This window comes from Grammomys surdaster, unplaced genomic scaffold (assembly GCF_004785775.1).
Source record: "Grammomys surdaster isolate TR1022 unplaced genomic scaffold, NIH_TR_1.0 126066, whole genome shotgun sequence".
Lineage (NCBI taxonomy): Eukaryota > Metazoa > Chordata > Mammalia > Rodentia > Muridae > Grammomys > Grammomys surdaster.
This window is the reverse complement of record NW_021620876.1, coordinates 5,503,958-5,518,961: the sequence shown is the minus strand read 5'-3', so window position 1 is coordinate 5,518,961 and position 15,004 is coordinate 5,503,958. Positions and strand designations below refer to the sequence as shown.

At 36.6% G+C, this 15,004-nt stretch overlaps 1 protein-coding gene across 1 annotated transcript in view; it reads right to left on the bottom strand.

Moving 5' to 3' along the window:
• Positions 1–6,173: 6,173 nt before the first annotated feature.
• LOC114610955 (T-cell receptor-associated transmembrane adapter 1) overlaps positions 6,174–15,004 on the bottom strand; it is a 34,056-nt gene continuing 25,225 nt past the window's right edge. Inside the window, exons 4-6 of the mRNA XM_028755603.1 lie at positions 13,743–13,804; positions 11,684–11,772; positions 6,174–6,950 (exon numbers count right to left, since the gene is read on the bottom strand). Coding sequence (XP_028611436.1) covers positions 6,693–6,950; positions 11,684–11,772; positions 13,743–13,804 — 409 coding nt within the window. The 3' untranslated portion in view covers positions 6,174–6,692. The remainder of the gene's footprint in view (positions 6,951–11,683; positions 11,773–13,742; positions 13,805–15,004) is intronic.

Below are 15,004 nucleotides of genomic sequence, written 5' to 3'. Positions count from 1 at the left end.
AGACTACAGAAGCCGTAAAGAACAGTTGGCAAAAGATGCTGTAATCAGTTATGTGGCTGAGAGGAGCTTGGACTCATCTAGCTGTCTGCAAGTCCTGCATAGAGCTTAGTATTTTCACCTATGTTCTGCTGGGATTTACAGTGATGTTGCTGTAACCTACTGAAAACTCACTGGTTCAGTAAGTTGGACTTTCACTGAATCTTCACTTTGGTCTGACACTGGTTCATGATTTGTGGTGAGTAGATATGTGTGTTGCGTCTCTCCAGGAAAAGTCTCTGAGGCAACATCAATGACAAACTCAAGTGTTTAAAAACTTTGTTTTCTTCTGATGATTTTTTTCTTTACTTTCCTTTGTGTATTTTGGTAGAAATAGTAAAGTTTGTAATATCACTCCTTTTGGAACATAAACTCTTCAAACTTCCACAGGTGAAATGTTCCTATAATTATTGCCCGATGACTACAGGCTCACAGCTTCTTATCACATCAAAAATCATGACTAAAATATATGTATAATGCAGAATTCTAATAACATGATGTGAGTGCCGGAGCATATTGTTGTCAAAATGAAATAATATAAAGACTTCTCATGACATCTTAGCAGAAGAGCTAAACTCTAGACAAAATAGATAGACCAATGGAATGGGAGACATTGACCTTTAGGCAATGAAGTACAGTGTCCAGGAGTAACAATGTCCAAGAGAAAAATAAAGGAGTTGAACCCTTTATGTCTCTACATTCCTGTCTAGAGCAGTAGTTCTCAATCTTTCCAACTCAGCCACCCTTTAATACAGTTCTTCATGTTATGGCAGCCCCAATCATAAAATTATTTTTATTGTTACCTCATAACTATAATTTTGCTATTGTGATGAATTATAATGTAAATATCTGCGTTTTCTGATGGTCTTAGGTGACTCCTGTGAAAGAGTCATTGGACCCCCCAAAAGGATCATGACTCAAAGATTGAGAACTATTGCTCTAGAGGATGTTTTCAAAATTGTCATATGCAAAGAAAGTCTAGGTATCATGTAAACTGAGGAAACAGGTCAAGAAGGAAAAGTGTTGTAGGAAAGAGTGATTAAGTAATAAAGTATGGTCTAGAGATATGTAAAGAACATTCTTCAAAAAACTCAATACTGATCATAAAGTGGAAATGGAAAAAGAGTCTCTCACAAATTATTGACAAAGAAGACTCCAGAGGACTACAAAGCAACACAGGCTATTGCCATCATCTTGGTTACCCATGCTAACCATGTAAAGGGCCTTTAAGATAAAAACTTTAAGACATCATAGAAAGAAATTGAAAAAGACACTAGAAGATGGAAAGATTGCCCTTGATTATGAATATGATTGATATGAATATGATTATTATAATTTACAGAACTAACATTGTAAAAATTACATATTACCAAAAGTTGTCCAGGTCAAATAAATTCTCCATAAAAGCTCCAATGACATGCTTCACATACAAAACACAAAATAACCAAAACCAAAACCAAAACCAAAACAAAAAATGGTTAAAAAAATCCTGATATACAGGTGGAGGGCACAAAACACATGTAGACAAAAATGTCCTTTGCATAAAGAATAATACTAGAGTTATCACAAGCCCTGATCTCAGAGTGTATGACAGAGTCATAGTAACAAAATTGTATGGTCCTGGCACAAAAGCAGACATCTAGAAAATATGGCAGAAGAGAAGATTCAGAAATAATCTTCACAGCTATAGTCATATCATTTTGTACAAAAGTTAACAATATAACAGTGAAGAAAGATAGCCTGTTTAACTGGGAAACCTGAATTTACACAAATAAATCCAGATCTCTCACAGTATATGAAAATAAATTCAAAACAGATCAAATAACTTAATGTGAGACATTAAACTTCAAAATAAACAAAACACCTGCAAATAAAGGCGTAGGCAAAAGGACTTTGGGAAGGATTTTAGTAGTCCAGGAAATAATGCTAAGAGTTAAGTGATGAAACTACATGAAGTTACACATTTCTGCATAGCAAAGAAAATAATCATCTCAGTGAAGAGGATAAGAAATGGTCTTTGCCAACTACATATCAGAGAAAAGATTACTATCCAGGATATATGAAAAACTGCAAAAAGTTAAATAAAATGAACTGAAATGGTCCAGTTAACAAATGGAGTAGTGAACTGACTAGACAGACCCCCAAAAGAGAAATGCAAATGTTCAATACTTACCTTATACATGAGGAAATTGCAAATGAAAACTGTTTTGACAATCTATTCCATTCTTGTAAGAATGGCTATCATCAAGAAAACAGATGACCTGAGAGGGTATTCATGCTGGTAGACTTGTAAACCTGTGTAGCCATTATAAAAATAAAGTATAATTCACAGTATCTTTTACCCAATAAAAAATTATCTTTTAAAGAAGAAGCCTATTTTTGGCCAAACCTGCTGTAAGAATGAAGACCATTATTAACTGTAAGACTGTTAACATTCCAGAAAATGTCGACATTATTCTGTGGGAGCATACATGTATCATGAAGGAGCCCAGAGAAGCCCTCTGTAGAGACTCTAAACACATTCTACCTGAAGACCTGGCTATACCACTAATGGGTATATACCCCCCAAATGTTCCAACATATAACAAGGACACATGCTCCACTATATTTATGGCATCCTTATTTATAATATTCAGAAGCTGGAAACAACCGAGATGTCCATCAACAGAAGAATGGATACAGAAATTGTAGTATATTACAAAATGGAGTACTACTCAGCTATTAAAAACAATGACTTCATGAAATTCGCAGGCAAATGGATGAAACTAGAAAATATCATCCGGAGTGAGGTAACCCAGACTCAAAAGAACACACATGGTATGCACTCACTAATAAGTGGATTTTAGCCCCAAAGCTCAGAATGTCCATGATACAACCCACAAACCATATGCAGCTTATGAAGAAGGAAAACCTAAGTGTGGATGCTTCAATCCTACATAGAACAGGGAACAAAACAATCACAGGAGGTAGAGGGTGGGAGAGACCTTGGAGGGAGAGAAGAGGGGAAGGGAAAAAGATGGACAGGAATAGGTATTAGAAGGGACAGAAGAGAAGTACAGAAGGTCAGGAAATTTTATAGAAGCACGTAGCAGTGGGAGATGGGGGATGGGGAACATGGGGTAGCCACTAGAAAGTCTCAGCCACTAGAAACTCTCAGGGAAATGAGAGGCTCCCACGACCTAAAGGATATGACTTTAGCTGAAATACCCAACAAAGGGGAGAGATACAACCTGTAGAGACTTCCTCCAGTAGGTAGGCACAGCCTCCAGTTGAAGGATAGGGCCACCCACACATCTCAAAAAATTTAACCCAGAAATGTTCGTGTCCAAAAGAAAGACAAGGACAAAAAATGGAACAGAGACTGAAGGAAAGGGTATCCAGAAACCACTTCACCTAGGGTCCATTCCATCTGCAGACACCAAACCCCCACACTACTGCTGATGCCAAGAAGCACTTAGTGACAAGAGCCTAATGTGGCTGTTCCCTGAGAGGTTCTACCAGCACCTGACCAATACAGATACAGATACTCACAGACAACCATCGGACTGAACATGGGGACCCCATTGGGAGAGCTAGGGGATGGACTAAAGAAGCTGAAGGAGACTGTAACCCTATAAGAAGAACAATATCAACTAACCGGAACACTCAGAACTCTCAGGGACTAAACCACCAAACAAAGAGTATACATGGAGGGAGCCAGGACTCCAGATACATATGTAGCAGAGAATGGCTTTATCTGACATCAATGAGAGGGAACTACGAGGTTTGATGCCCCAGCATAGGGGGATGCTAGAGGGGTGAGGCGGGAGTAGGCAAATGGGTGGAGGAGCACCCTCATAGAGGTAAAGGGGAGGGGGAGAGGAGGAATGGGATGGGTGGTGCTTGTGGAGGGGTAACTGGGAAGGGGGATATCATTTGACATGTAAATGAATACAATGAATAATAAAAAAGAAAACAAAAGAAAAGAAAAAGCAGAGGCTCCAGGATGATAAATGATGGTGAAGCAGAAAGGAGTCCACTACTGTCCAAACTATCTGTAGACATATTCACAACATGATCAAGGTTGTCATGGGCTTCCATTACAAAATGAGGTCTGTGAACACACAGTTCCTCATCAATGCTGTTACTGAGGAAAATGAGTCTCTCTGAAATTCATAAGTCATTGGGGGAAAATACAACCACAATGTTCAAATGAGGACAGGTGTTTCTTGTTTTGCTTTGCAAATCTAGAAGGATGACTTAGTCTTTGAAGGAAATAACATTCAACTTCTTTCAAATCCTGCAGCTTTGATTCAGCAGCTCACAACAGTTAAGACTCGGAGAATCAGCAAGATTTCAGGTATCATCTCTGAGTCCCCAAAAGGAACAGTAGATTGTTCAAAGAAACGCAGTCAGCTTAACCTTAGAAATTTTTTACCCAGTGACAATTTCTCTAAAAACTGATACAATGGCTTTTTTCAGATGTACAGCAGCATGCTTGGGGAGTTTTATCACTCATTGACCTGAATGGTAAAAATAGTTAAAGAAGTCCTTTAAGCTGAAATGTGGGGTACCAGGCAGAACCCTGCATGGATACAAAGAGCTTGAGAATGTCTAGACACTCTTAATACATGGAAAATTATAAAATTACTTTTTATTATTTTGATATATTCAAAATCAAATGGTAATTTAAATAAAAACAATAAGTCTCATCAACATGACTGACTGATCTGAGCAATGGTGGACATGCTATCATAGAGGGGAAAGCTTGCAGGGTCTCAGTTCTAGGCAAACAATATGTACAACTGGGGAACGCTGAAAGATGGAAAAATGGTCTCCATGTGGAGCTCGCCAATTACACACATACATGTTTGTAACAGTTAACGAGAGAGAGGTCACTGACAAGAGCAAGAGGGGATGCATGGAGAGGCTTCGGGCTAAGGAAAGGGAAGGGGAAATCATGTAACTATATCAAAACTTACAAAAATTAAAAATATTGTAAAACTATAATGTATAGAAGAAATACAAGTTTTGTGTCAAAGCTTCTATGTCAGAGTAGCCTTTTGAAATACAGATTATGACACCTTAGAGATGCTTATTATAGACTACCATAAAGCCTCCTTTCTCAGTGGAGGATAAGAGAAGTGATTTTGTTTTTGATTCTTTGTTTTGAAACATGATTTTACTCTTAGCCCAAGCTGACCAGGAATTCACTCATAAGTACGAGATAGTCTGGAGCTAGCAGTGCTCTCCCTACCTCAGTCCCCTGCATGCTGGGTCACAGCTATGCATCTCCATGCTGTGTTGGGAGACAATGGGAAATAATCCTTTAGAATCTGAAGTGTATTTATACTTTTGTTCCAACTGCTGACCTTTCAGAGATCTGACCTATGGAAATTAACAATGTGAACCCTTATCTCTAAATATTTAATTCCCTTTTAAACACTTAACACAAAGAAGAAACTAGATTAGTATCCAGACGTGTCTTGGAACATTCCCTTTAAAATATTATTTGTGAGCACATAAAATAGAAGCTTGAATTAATTTAAGTAGTCTTCAAACTTCTTTAAATGAATTCTGATTTAATCATAAATGAGATACAATGCAGACATTAGAATTATGAGGCAAACTTGGCACAAAGCTCAGTGGTGGAGTACTTGTCTTTCTTCTCAAAGTCCCTGTGTTTGCTTCCCAGCATGACCAAGTACTAACTTGAATACATTTTAATATAGTTAAATATAGTAGAGTTAAAGCCATAGCCTGTTGATACACAAGGAAAATCTAAATAATATGCATAATCCTCTACTTTTAAGTTAAAACAGAAAAAAGGAAAAGTTGGTACATATAGATAGTTATATCCAGTAAAATATCCATAAATACAGAGAAAGTTGATTATCTCTGACTAGTAGAATTTTCTAAGTTCTTATTTTGTTAATTGTTGCAAAGATTTATTTATTTATTTATTTATTTATTTTTAAAGATTTATTTATTTATTTTATTTATGAGTACACTGTAGCTGTCTTCAGACACACCAGAAGAGGGCATCCAATCTCATTACGGATGGTTGTGAGCCACCATGTGGTTGCTGGGATTTGAACTCAGGACCTCTGGAAGAGCAGTCAGTGCTCTTAACCGCTGAGCCATCTCTCCAGCCCTCAAAGATTTATTTTTATAACAATTTAAAAACTAATAATACTATTTACATTTTGGAAAAAATACTCCTCAGGATTATTCTACTTTTCTTGGCAGTGAACTTTCAAACAGAAATTTCTTTTAATCATTTATTCACATTGATGAAAGACATGTTTTATTGATTAATTTTTTAAGACACTGGATTTTCTCTTTCATTCAAGATGTCCTATAGCACATATGTACTTTGATTTTTAAAAATTTGTCCTTATTAGATATTATTGTTCATTTTGATTTTATTATTGAGTAATTTAAGTTGCAAACTGGATTTTATTATTTTACTTTTCCTACTTGGATATTCTTTAACTGAATTCATATAGCTAATTTAAATTAAATTTAGTGTGTAGGGATGCAATCCATGAAAAAAAGGTAAGTATCATCCCATAGACAAATGAACAGACTATCAGCCTGCCAGTCCCTGTGTGTCACATGAGGGATTTTTAGCCATCTCTCATAGGGTGTTATCATTGAGATAGATCATGGTTCAGTTAGATTACAGGCTCTCTCTTGGCACGGATCAACCCAAACAGTCTAGCAGGATCATCATGAATACTTTCCTCTACTACCTGGTTATCTGGCGGGAAACTTTCTCCCATATTGATCTGAGAAACATTGGCATCCATTGTACAGACTTGTGCATCCTTTCCTCTGTCTGACAAATTACTATTCTGTTTCTTGGGCCTTCTGCGTTTCCCCTTCATGCTGTGATCCAGTGAGGCATAGCACATCTGAGCTTCGGCAGGTACCTAAAAAAAGTATGTTAGTTTTCCACTGTTAGTCCATTCTTTAATTTCCAAGACTTCTAACAAATTTCCATGGTCTATGAAAAACAATTTGTTTTCTTGCTTTGGTTACCTTATTTTGCTAAAGTTGACAGTTAACAACAACAACAAATCAATAGTCAAATTAAGGCTTTTGAGTAAAAAAAAAAGTATTTAGATGAACTTTCATTAATTTTATTTCCCATCATCAAAATTTACATGAACATTTTGGACCATTTCTATCTTCACCTTCATCTCAAGTAGTTTCTGTATAACATCACTATTACCAAATGACTGTACTGTAATTTGCTTATGAGGGAAAGTATAATAGATATTTTACAAATCATACAGTATTATTTACATGTGCTTAATAATTAGAGATTTAATGTTTTAAAGGTACTCACAAATCCTTCCTTTGCTTCTTAATTTATATATATATATATATATATATATATATATATATATATATATATATATATGTATGTATTTTAAAGATTCATACGAACAAAGCAAACAGAATTCCAGCACTCTGGAGTCAAAGGCAGACAAATCTTAGAGTTTGAAGTCTGCTTGGTCTACAGATCTACAGAGTGAGTTCCAGAATAGCCAGGGCTACACAAAGAAACCTTATGTCAAAAATTAGAAGAACAAAACAAAATAATAACCAGTAAACAAACCAAACAACAGAACAAAATCATAAAGCAAACAGATCATCTTACACAACTGACATTTAAAATAGAATGGAACTTGTTATTCTTCCTTTTTGTCCTAGAGCTGGGTCAATGTCAGAGTGAGGACAGGAAACTAAGGTAATGTAGGGAAACAGAGGTTGATAGGTTGGAGCCCAGACTGTAAATGTGTTGTAGGAATGCTTCAGATTAAGTCTCAGTTTTACTATATGCACGGCTTCTAAAAACCTTACTCAGTCTCAGTATTCTTGCTTTATAAATGAAAGCAGTAATATTGATCTCATAGTATTGATATGATTGTAAGATGGAGAAATACATATCAAAGCTATAATTGTTCAAAAGCAAATAGCATTGTGATTATTACATGCTTCAAACTAAAATCGGAGGACTTCTACTGAGTATAGTGTAGCTATCTATGTTCAAGATCTGCCTCTAAGACCAGACCAGTGAGATAAGAGGCTGAGGAAGTGACATTTGGTTGAACAACTTCCAGTGCCTGGGAAAGTATCTTCCTACAGGTATAAAGGAAATATCTTGTGTTTTTATTTTAGGCAGAAGGCATGGCTCCATGTACATGCTCTTTTGTTTCGTTATCAGACTTGCTTCTCTTTAATCATTTCTGCAAAACTAAAATAGCTGTCTAACTGGTATCACACTCTCATCTTTTCCCTCCACCATTCATCCCACATACTGTTTTCTTTCTTTTTTTATTTGATATTTTATTTATTTACATTTCAAATGTTATCCCCTTTCCAGGTTTTGCCTCTGGAATACTGTTTTCAAAATTTCTTTCTTGTATTTTATCATCTGTTTTTCAGAATCACAGCCTATGGACTAAAGTTTGGATTTCATGTCCTGCCCTTCAAGGTTTCCTATTTTGATGCCAAGTACTCCCCTACTCTGCTCTGCATCCAAGTGAACTTGGCAATTCACTGCTGTACACTTTTAGTACTGTCATCTGCTTTGACTTTCCCCAGACAGACAGATGAAAAGCCAACAAAGTACACTTAGAACCACGGAAGAATGGCTATTTGTTGACCTCTCGGGATTTTGTTGAACTCCCTCATCTTCTTTGGTAAATTTTGTCCTACTCTGTTTTAGACACTTGGAATGATGTGCCCAAGCCCAGCAAGACTAAGCAAGACTATGCTAAGACCTATGCCAGACTAAGTACCCATTGCATTCCATCACCCTGGCAACAGGACCCAAGAGAATGGCCCAGGAATGGGAATATTTGATGGAATTTTTAAGGTTGATATTTACTCTCAAAAACAGAAAAGGTATTTTTTCCTTGAGTCAAAAGGAAAAACACATGGGCCTTTAGTGAGGCTTGTCAAGCCTCACTGAGGAGTCTCCTGATAGCCAAATTCAAAGAGGTATTCAGTTCATGAAGAGACCGAGGAAAGATTCTCTACGCAATCATCTCAAATGCAAAATACATTCTTAGCTCTGCCTATCATATGAGGCAGTAATTGCCCTTTTATGTCAAAGTGTTTGAAATGTGGTTTCTGCATTATAGAAAAATCACTCAAAATAATTTGTGACTGCCCAATAACTTCTGTATTTTATCAGGCAGAGTCATAGTAAAATAAATGTGAGTCCCAAGAAAGTATCATGGTTGTACATAAATACTTCAGACTTTCCCTGTGCTGTCTCAGTTGAGTGACTAGGGAGGGGGAGGACATAAAGGAAAGAGTAAAAGACTGTGAGTCTCTATAAGAAACAGAAATTATGATGATGGAAAGATCCCCATCTAGTTTCCATCCAGTTCAGAAATAATAGGGAAAAGCAGATCAAAAGAAGGTTTTTTATTATTATTTAATATAGAGATCATTTGCACACAGGCTAGGCAAATAACAATGATTCATTTCTAGGAAGAAAAGGAAAATTAATCAAAATTGTAAGATATTGAAAGACTCTGGAGAAATAGTGAAGAGCATAATCAGTATTGGTTTGAGAAGGAAGATGATGATTTTGATACAGTACGGAGGCAGAACATTGATCCGAGATCAATAAATAAATAAAAGGAGAATCACGTGTATAATAGCCTTCAGGTTTATAGGATGTGGGAACCCTTGAGAACTAATCTGATTCCTAGGATTTGTGATGAACTCTTAACAATTGACTTAATTTGTTGATGTAGACCAAGATACTCAAATTACAGTCTCTGTACCACACACATCATTTTCAAAGGACAATGAAATGGCCCACATATTTCCCAGAAAACATCCTTTTCCTTCAGCATACACCTGTTATTGTAGATTTCCTACATTTTTCTGATCAATCAATGCAGAAAGTATTAATGTAACAAATTGGTCATGATTATGCTGATAAAGTGAAGCTGAGCAAGTAGGAAGAGACGACTGTAATGTGTGGAACTAAATTTATAAGAATGTAATAGAATAAAGACTAGTTTTCTGAATAGTTTCTTTAAATACACAATTCATAAGACAGCAGGCTCGAAGTCTTACATGATTTTGCATCATTTCCACTTGAGTAAAAACCAGATGCAGCTCAAACAAAGCTACTCTGTGCAATTCTCATGTATTTAGTCATAATGTCTAGTCAGAATTCTTAGTATATTTATAGCTAAAACTGTGTGGTGAGTCTCTACAATTCTAGATGGTGCAATTACACCTTAATCTCTTTCAAGAGCTTTTCTCTTGCAAACTCATTATAACGATAGTTTAACAGAAGATATGTCATGTATTTTTCCTAGTTTTTAAAAAAGAAAACTGTTCTTTAAAGATTTGTGTTTATGAGTATGTATGTGTGTGTGCTATGTGCATATATCTCCCTCCCTCCCTCCCTCCCTCCCTCTCTCTCTCTCTCTCTCTCTCTCTCTCTCTCTCTCTCTCTCTGTCTCTCTGTCTCTGTCTCTGTCTCTATCTATCTCTGTGCCCGCAGAGGGCAGAGAGGAAGTCAGATACCCTGGATCTTGAGTTAGCAGTGACTGTGGGCTCTCCATTGTGGGTTCTGTGAAGCAAGTGATTTTAACCACTGAGCTGTTTCTCCTACCCCCCCAAAGCATATTTTATAATGAACCAAATATCAAATTGCATATGTGGTGACTTTTTTCTCAAATGTCACATCTTGATTTCTTTTCCTTTTTAAATTTTAAATTATTAATTTACTTTATATCCTGTCCCCTCCCTTCTTTCCTCCCAGTACTGCCCCTCACCTCTTTCCCATCTACTCCTCCCCTTTTCAGAAAAGGGGAGGCCTCCCATGGATATCAACTAGCCTTAGCATATCATGTTGCAATAATACTAGACCTATCTCCTCCTATTGAGACTAGAATGGGGAAAGGGTTCCAAAGACAGGCACGAGTCAGAGACAGCCTCTGCTTCTGCTGCCAGGAGTCCCACATGAAGACCAAGAATTATTAAAAAGTATGATTTCTTATGAAAATAATGTAGTGTAAAGGAGAAAAATTCTACCACAACAGGGAATTCCTAAAGTGTGACCAACTTTAGAATAAAAATATTATATGTAAGATGGATCTACCTTGGGATTCTGTCTTCACATGTAATATCTGAGTGTGCCAAGACAAGGTTTTCTTTCTTGGTAAAACTGAGATTTTACTGCTGCCTCCTTCATTGTAATCTAGTAAAAAAGGCATGTTGGGCACATGAAACAAACACAATTGTCTTGGAATTGTGGTCCCCATGACTAGTCTAGGTATTAGTGAGAGGATATAAGAGGAAAGATTTTGAAAAAGAAAGAACAATATCTTAACTGAACTTTATGATGCTTACAAAGCATGTTTGCCAATTTGCTGCTGTCCATGTATGCACAGGCGGGGTCTACTATCCTTTGAACTATACCTAATTTTGAGTCTTTGGTTTGAGCTTTGGTTTTGCTTCTGTATTTCTCTGAAGGGCTCAAGTCTCAGAACCTGACATGTGATTCGTGCTGCAAAATTTTTAGCAGGTGACTCTAAATATGTATCAGAAAACACTCTCTGTACTCATGAAACATGTCCCATTGCTGTGAAGTAGACACACTTAACTTGTACGGAAGACTCACCTGTGCAGGAGCAGCCGCTTCCTGCGGATCAGTTGCCAATCTCTGTGGCCGAGCTTTCATTTGTTCATAGCAGTCCTCATCCAGTGGTTCTTGGGAGTAGAAGAGATTGACATTTCCACAGAAAAATGAAAAGTGCTGGTATAAATAAAACGCATGACCCAAACAATGTTTAGCTAACCATACATAACATCAAGAATGATTTAAGTAATCTTTTAGATGGATATGAAAAGAGTTTATGAAAGCATGAACTGTTACCTGCAGATCAGGCAGAGAAGTCTTTTGCCCACAACGTTAATGACAAACAAAAAGAAGGTCAAGATCTCAAGATGTGGACTGTATCATATGAATGTTCTGTTCCACAGCAGTATGTGGAAGTCTCATCTCAGCTACTGTATGAGACGATCTGGAGATACTATGGATTAAAGGTTGTCTGTGTAATCTGTTACCTGGGTGTGCCTACACATGGTCCACTGGCAAGCACATGGCATAAAGCACAGTATTTGCAAAGTCCATCAATGATGAAGTTTTGTACTTTGTTCTGTGAATAAGATGTTTCATTCAGAGGCATTTAAAATACTTCATTGTAATTTTGAATAAAATGGCTGAGGTTGTGACTTGTGACAAATATTATAATAAGTGACGTCTCAGTTAGACAGGACTGTCCTAAGACCTCAAGATCAGTAAACACCATGCTAAAGGTGTAGAGTCTTGTGGAGTGTCTAAAAGTCGGTAGACTTGTACCCATTTCATCCTATTCTATCTCATTATTCTCCCAAAGACATCTCTATACATGTCTACATAGGGTGGCCTCTTGCCTGTCAAAAATGGACATTTCGGCCTCAGAGATGAAGATATAATTATTATACCTAAACGTACTTTATGATCTTTATACTTTCTCTATAAAGCACCATAGGGAAAAGATACATAGAGTAGTGTTCCTGAAATCATGGTTCATGGAAAACTAGCATCAGAATCTTGTATTTGTAAGGTAGTAGATTTCTAATCCCAATCTAGCTTATGAGAGGTCAGAATCTGGGAAATAAACAACAGATATACTTTTGTTTGGAAATTACATTTCTGGTGGGCTCTGGGCCATTGGAATTCATAAGATTTTAAATATGAAAGATCGTAATTCTGTCAAATAAAACAGAGGGAACACTATTTTAATATAACATTTCTGATGGTTTCTTTTGTTATAGTACAGAAAGTTAGACATTCATAATGGAAAAAAGGACCAAGTTAAATATTTGAATCTTATAAAGTTCCCATATCTCTATCTTTATAATTTCATACTGGTAAATGTGTAGATGTTAGGGTATTTTTAGATTATGGAAAACCTTTGTGTTTGAGACAGAGGCCTACAGCAGAATAAACCCAGAGACTCCACTCGTGAACTGAGTGAAGGCTTGCAGAGGAAGGTTTGTAGACTGCGGCAGTTTCTTTCATCAGCCATGGGGCTTCATCCCAGCTGCCTGCTTTGAGGATGTTACAGGGTTTAGTTTTGAGAGAAGGGTCAAGTGGAGAGCTCTTGTGGAAAAATAAAAGCATAAACCACTTAGTGATGACTTGGTTCCACTTTTTCCCCACCTGCTGTCCATCCAGCCCCAGGTTCTCCACTCAGAGAGAACAGGTTAAAACATAGGAAACTCAAGAAAGTGTTCATTATTCTGACCATTAACTATTGTCATGCTTTCATATACAGATCACAACATACTGTTTCTGTGGGTCATATTTTGTTCTAGAAGTGGTTTTATTTCATAGAATTCTCTGAGGGTCAAAATTCATGGAAATTAAATATGCTATTACTATTCTGGTAGTAATATATTGTTACTACAAGAGTGAAATGAAGAGCTCACAGAAAAACAGGAGCTGCTGGCTTGTACTGAATATCACAATGCAATTTACACTGTGGCCCTTGAAAATATATCCTAGGTAATATACTAAATATAACTATGGCTTCTATGATATCTAACTATGGTAGTTTTAAAAAAGTTTCCAACTGTTTGTGGAATTAAGTAGTTTTCTTTGAGATGTTTAATTATAGAAAAATAAAACTTACCTGGGATTATATTTTCTAAGTTACCATAAATTGGAGCATCTTCAACATAATATTCATCAACTCTGCAACAGGGGGACATAATTTTCTTTATTAGACAAAATCCATTTTACACTTAGTAAAACATAACTACTAAGTAATAACTGCTTTAACTAATAAATAGAAATTAATAACTGATTTCTCAGCTAACTTCAATATGTAGTAAACAATCACATGTTCTAGTTGAGACTCAAACTCGTATGGTAGAAGTGATCACATGTAAACGAGTTAAAGCAGGATTCATGCGTGCGTGCATGTGTGTGTGTGTGTGTGTGTGTGTGTGTGTGTGTGTGCACGCGCGCGCGCACTTGCGCAAATTAAGTCAAGATTGGAACCTTCTTTCAGGAATAAGTAATGATAGTAAATGATTACTGAGAACTCTTATGTGTTGGGGACTTTTTGAAGCACATTTCATATCTTTTTTGTTTGTTTAATTCTCCAAGCAATTCCATAGGCCAGCACTATCACCAAAATTTTATAGATAAGAAATTTGGAATACACAGATGTTATATAGCTTCTTAGCTTCAGGGTCACAAGTTGTTTCTCCGGGTCATGAGAGTAGGAAAAAAGGAGAGTTAGGATTAGAAGGTTGGTTGTCTGTGCTCCTAGCTGTATTGCCTGTTTGCTTGCTCCCAGTACAACTCTGAAAGGTCCTTTAAAACTGTATTTGTTACGTAAACACTATAGACTCAGATTAGAAGATGAAATATTATGATTGGAACCTGCTACACTTGTAATGAACACAAACAGGAAAGCCTGAGACTCAGATAGACTAATTTATTAACTTAGTTTGTGAGCAGTATCAGAAATAATTACCAGTTATGAGAATTTCTCACTCTGCCAGGACTCTCTCAACCATTGAGTTAGTCCGTTAGAAAGGTTATGATTCCCTGTATTGTACATACTAGGAATCTGCAATACATAGGAATTAAGTATGCAGACATATAGTGAGTAATTGTAATCCTAGTAAAACAGCTAGAATCACAATGTAAACTTAAAGTCCTATGCTCTACATATATTCTAAGGAAGTCAAGCAGAAAGATACATATCAAAAGCCTTTAGGGAAATAGTCTAGAAAGCCGCATAAGGATCATAGTTTCCTGCACCTCTAGTGAAGATAGTCAACAGGGATCCAGGAGAGTTGTTTTTTGTTATTGGATTAAATGTCCATCTTGCTTTATGTAACTAATGCTATTATTACAGTAAATACCTTGTCATCATCTCCA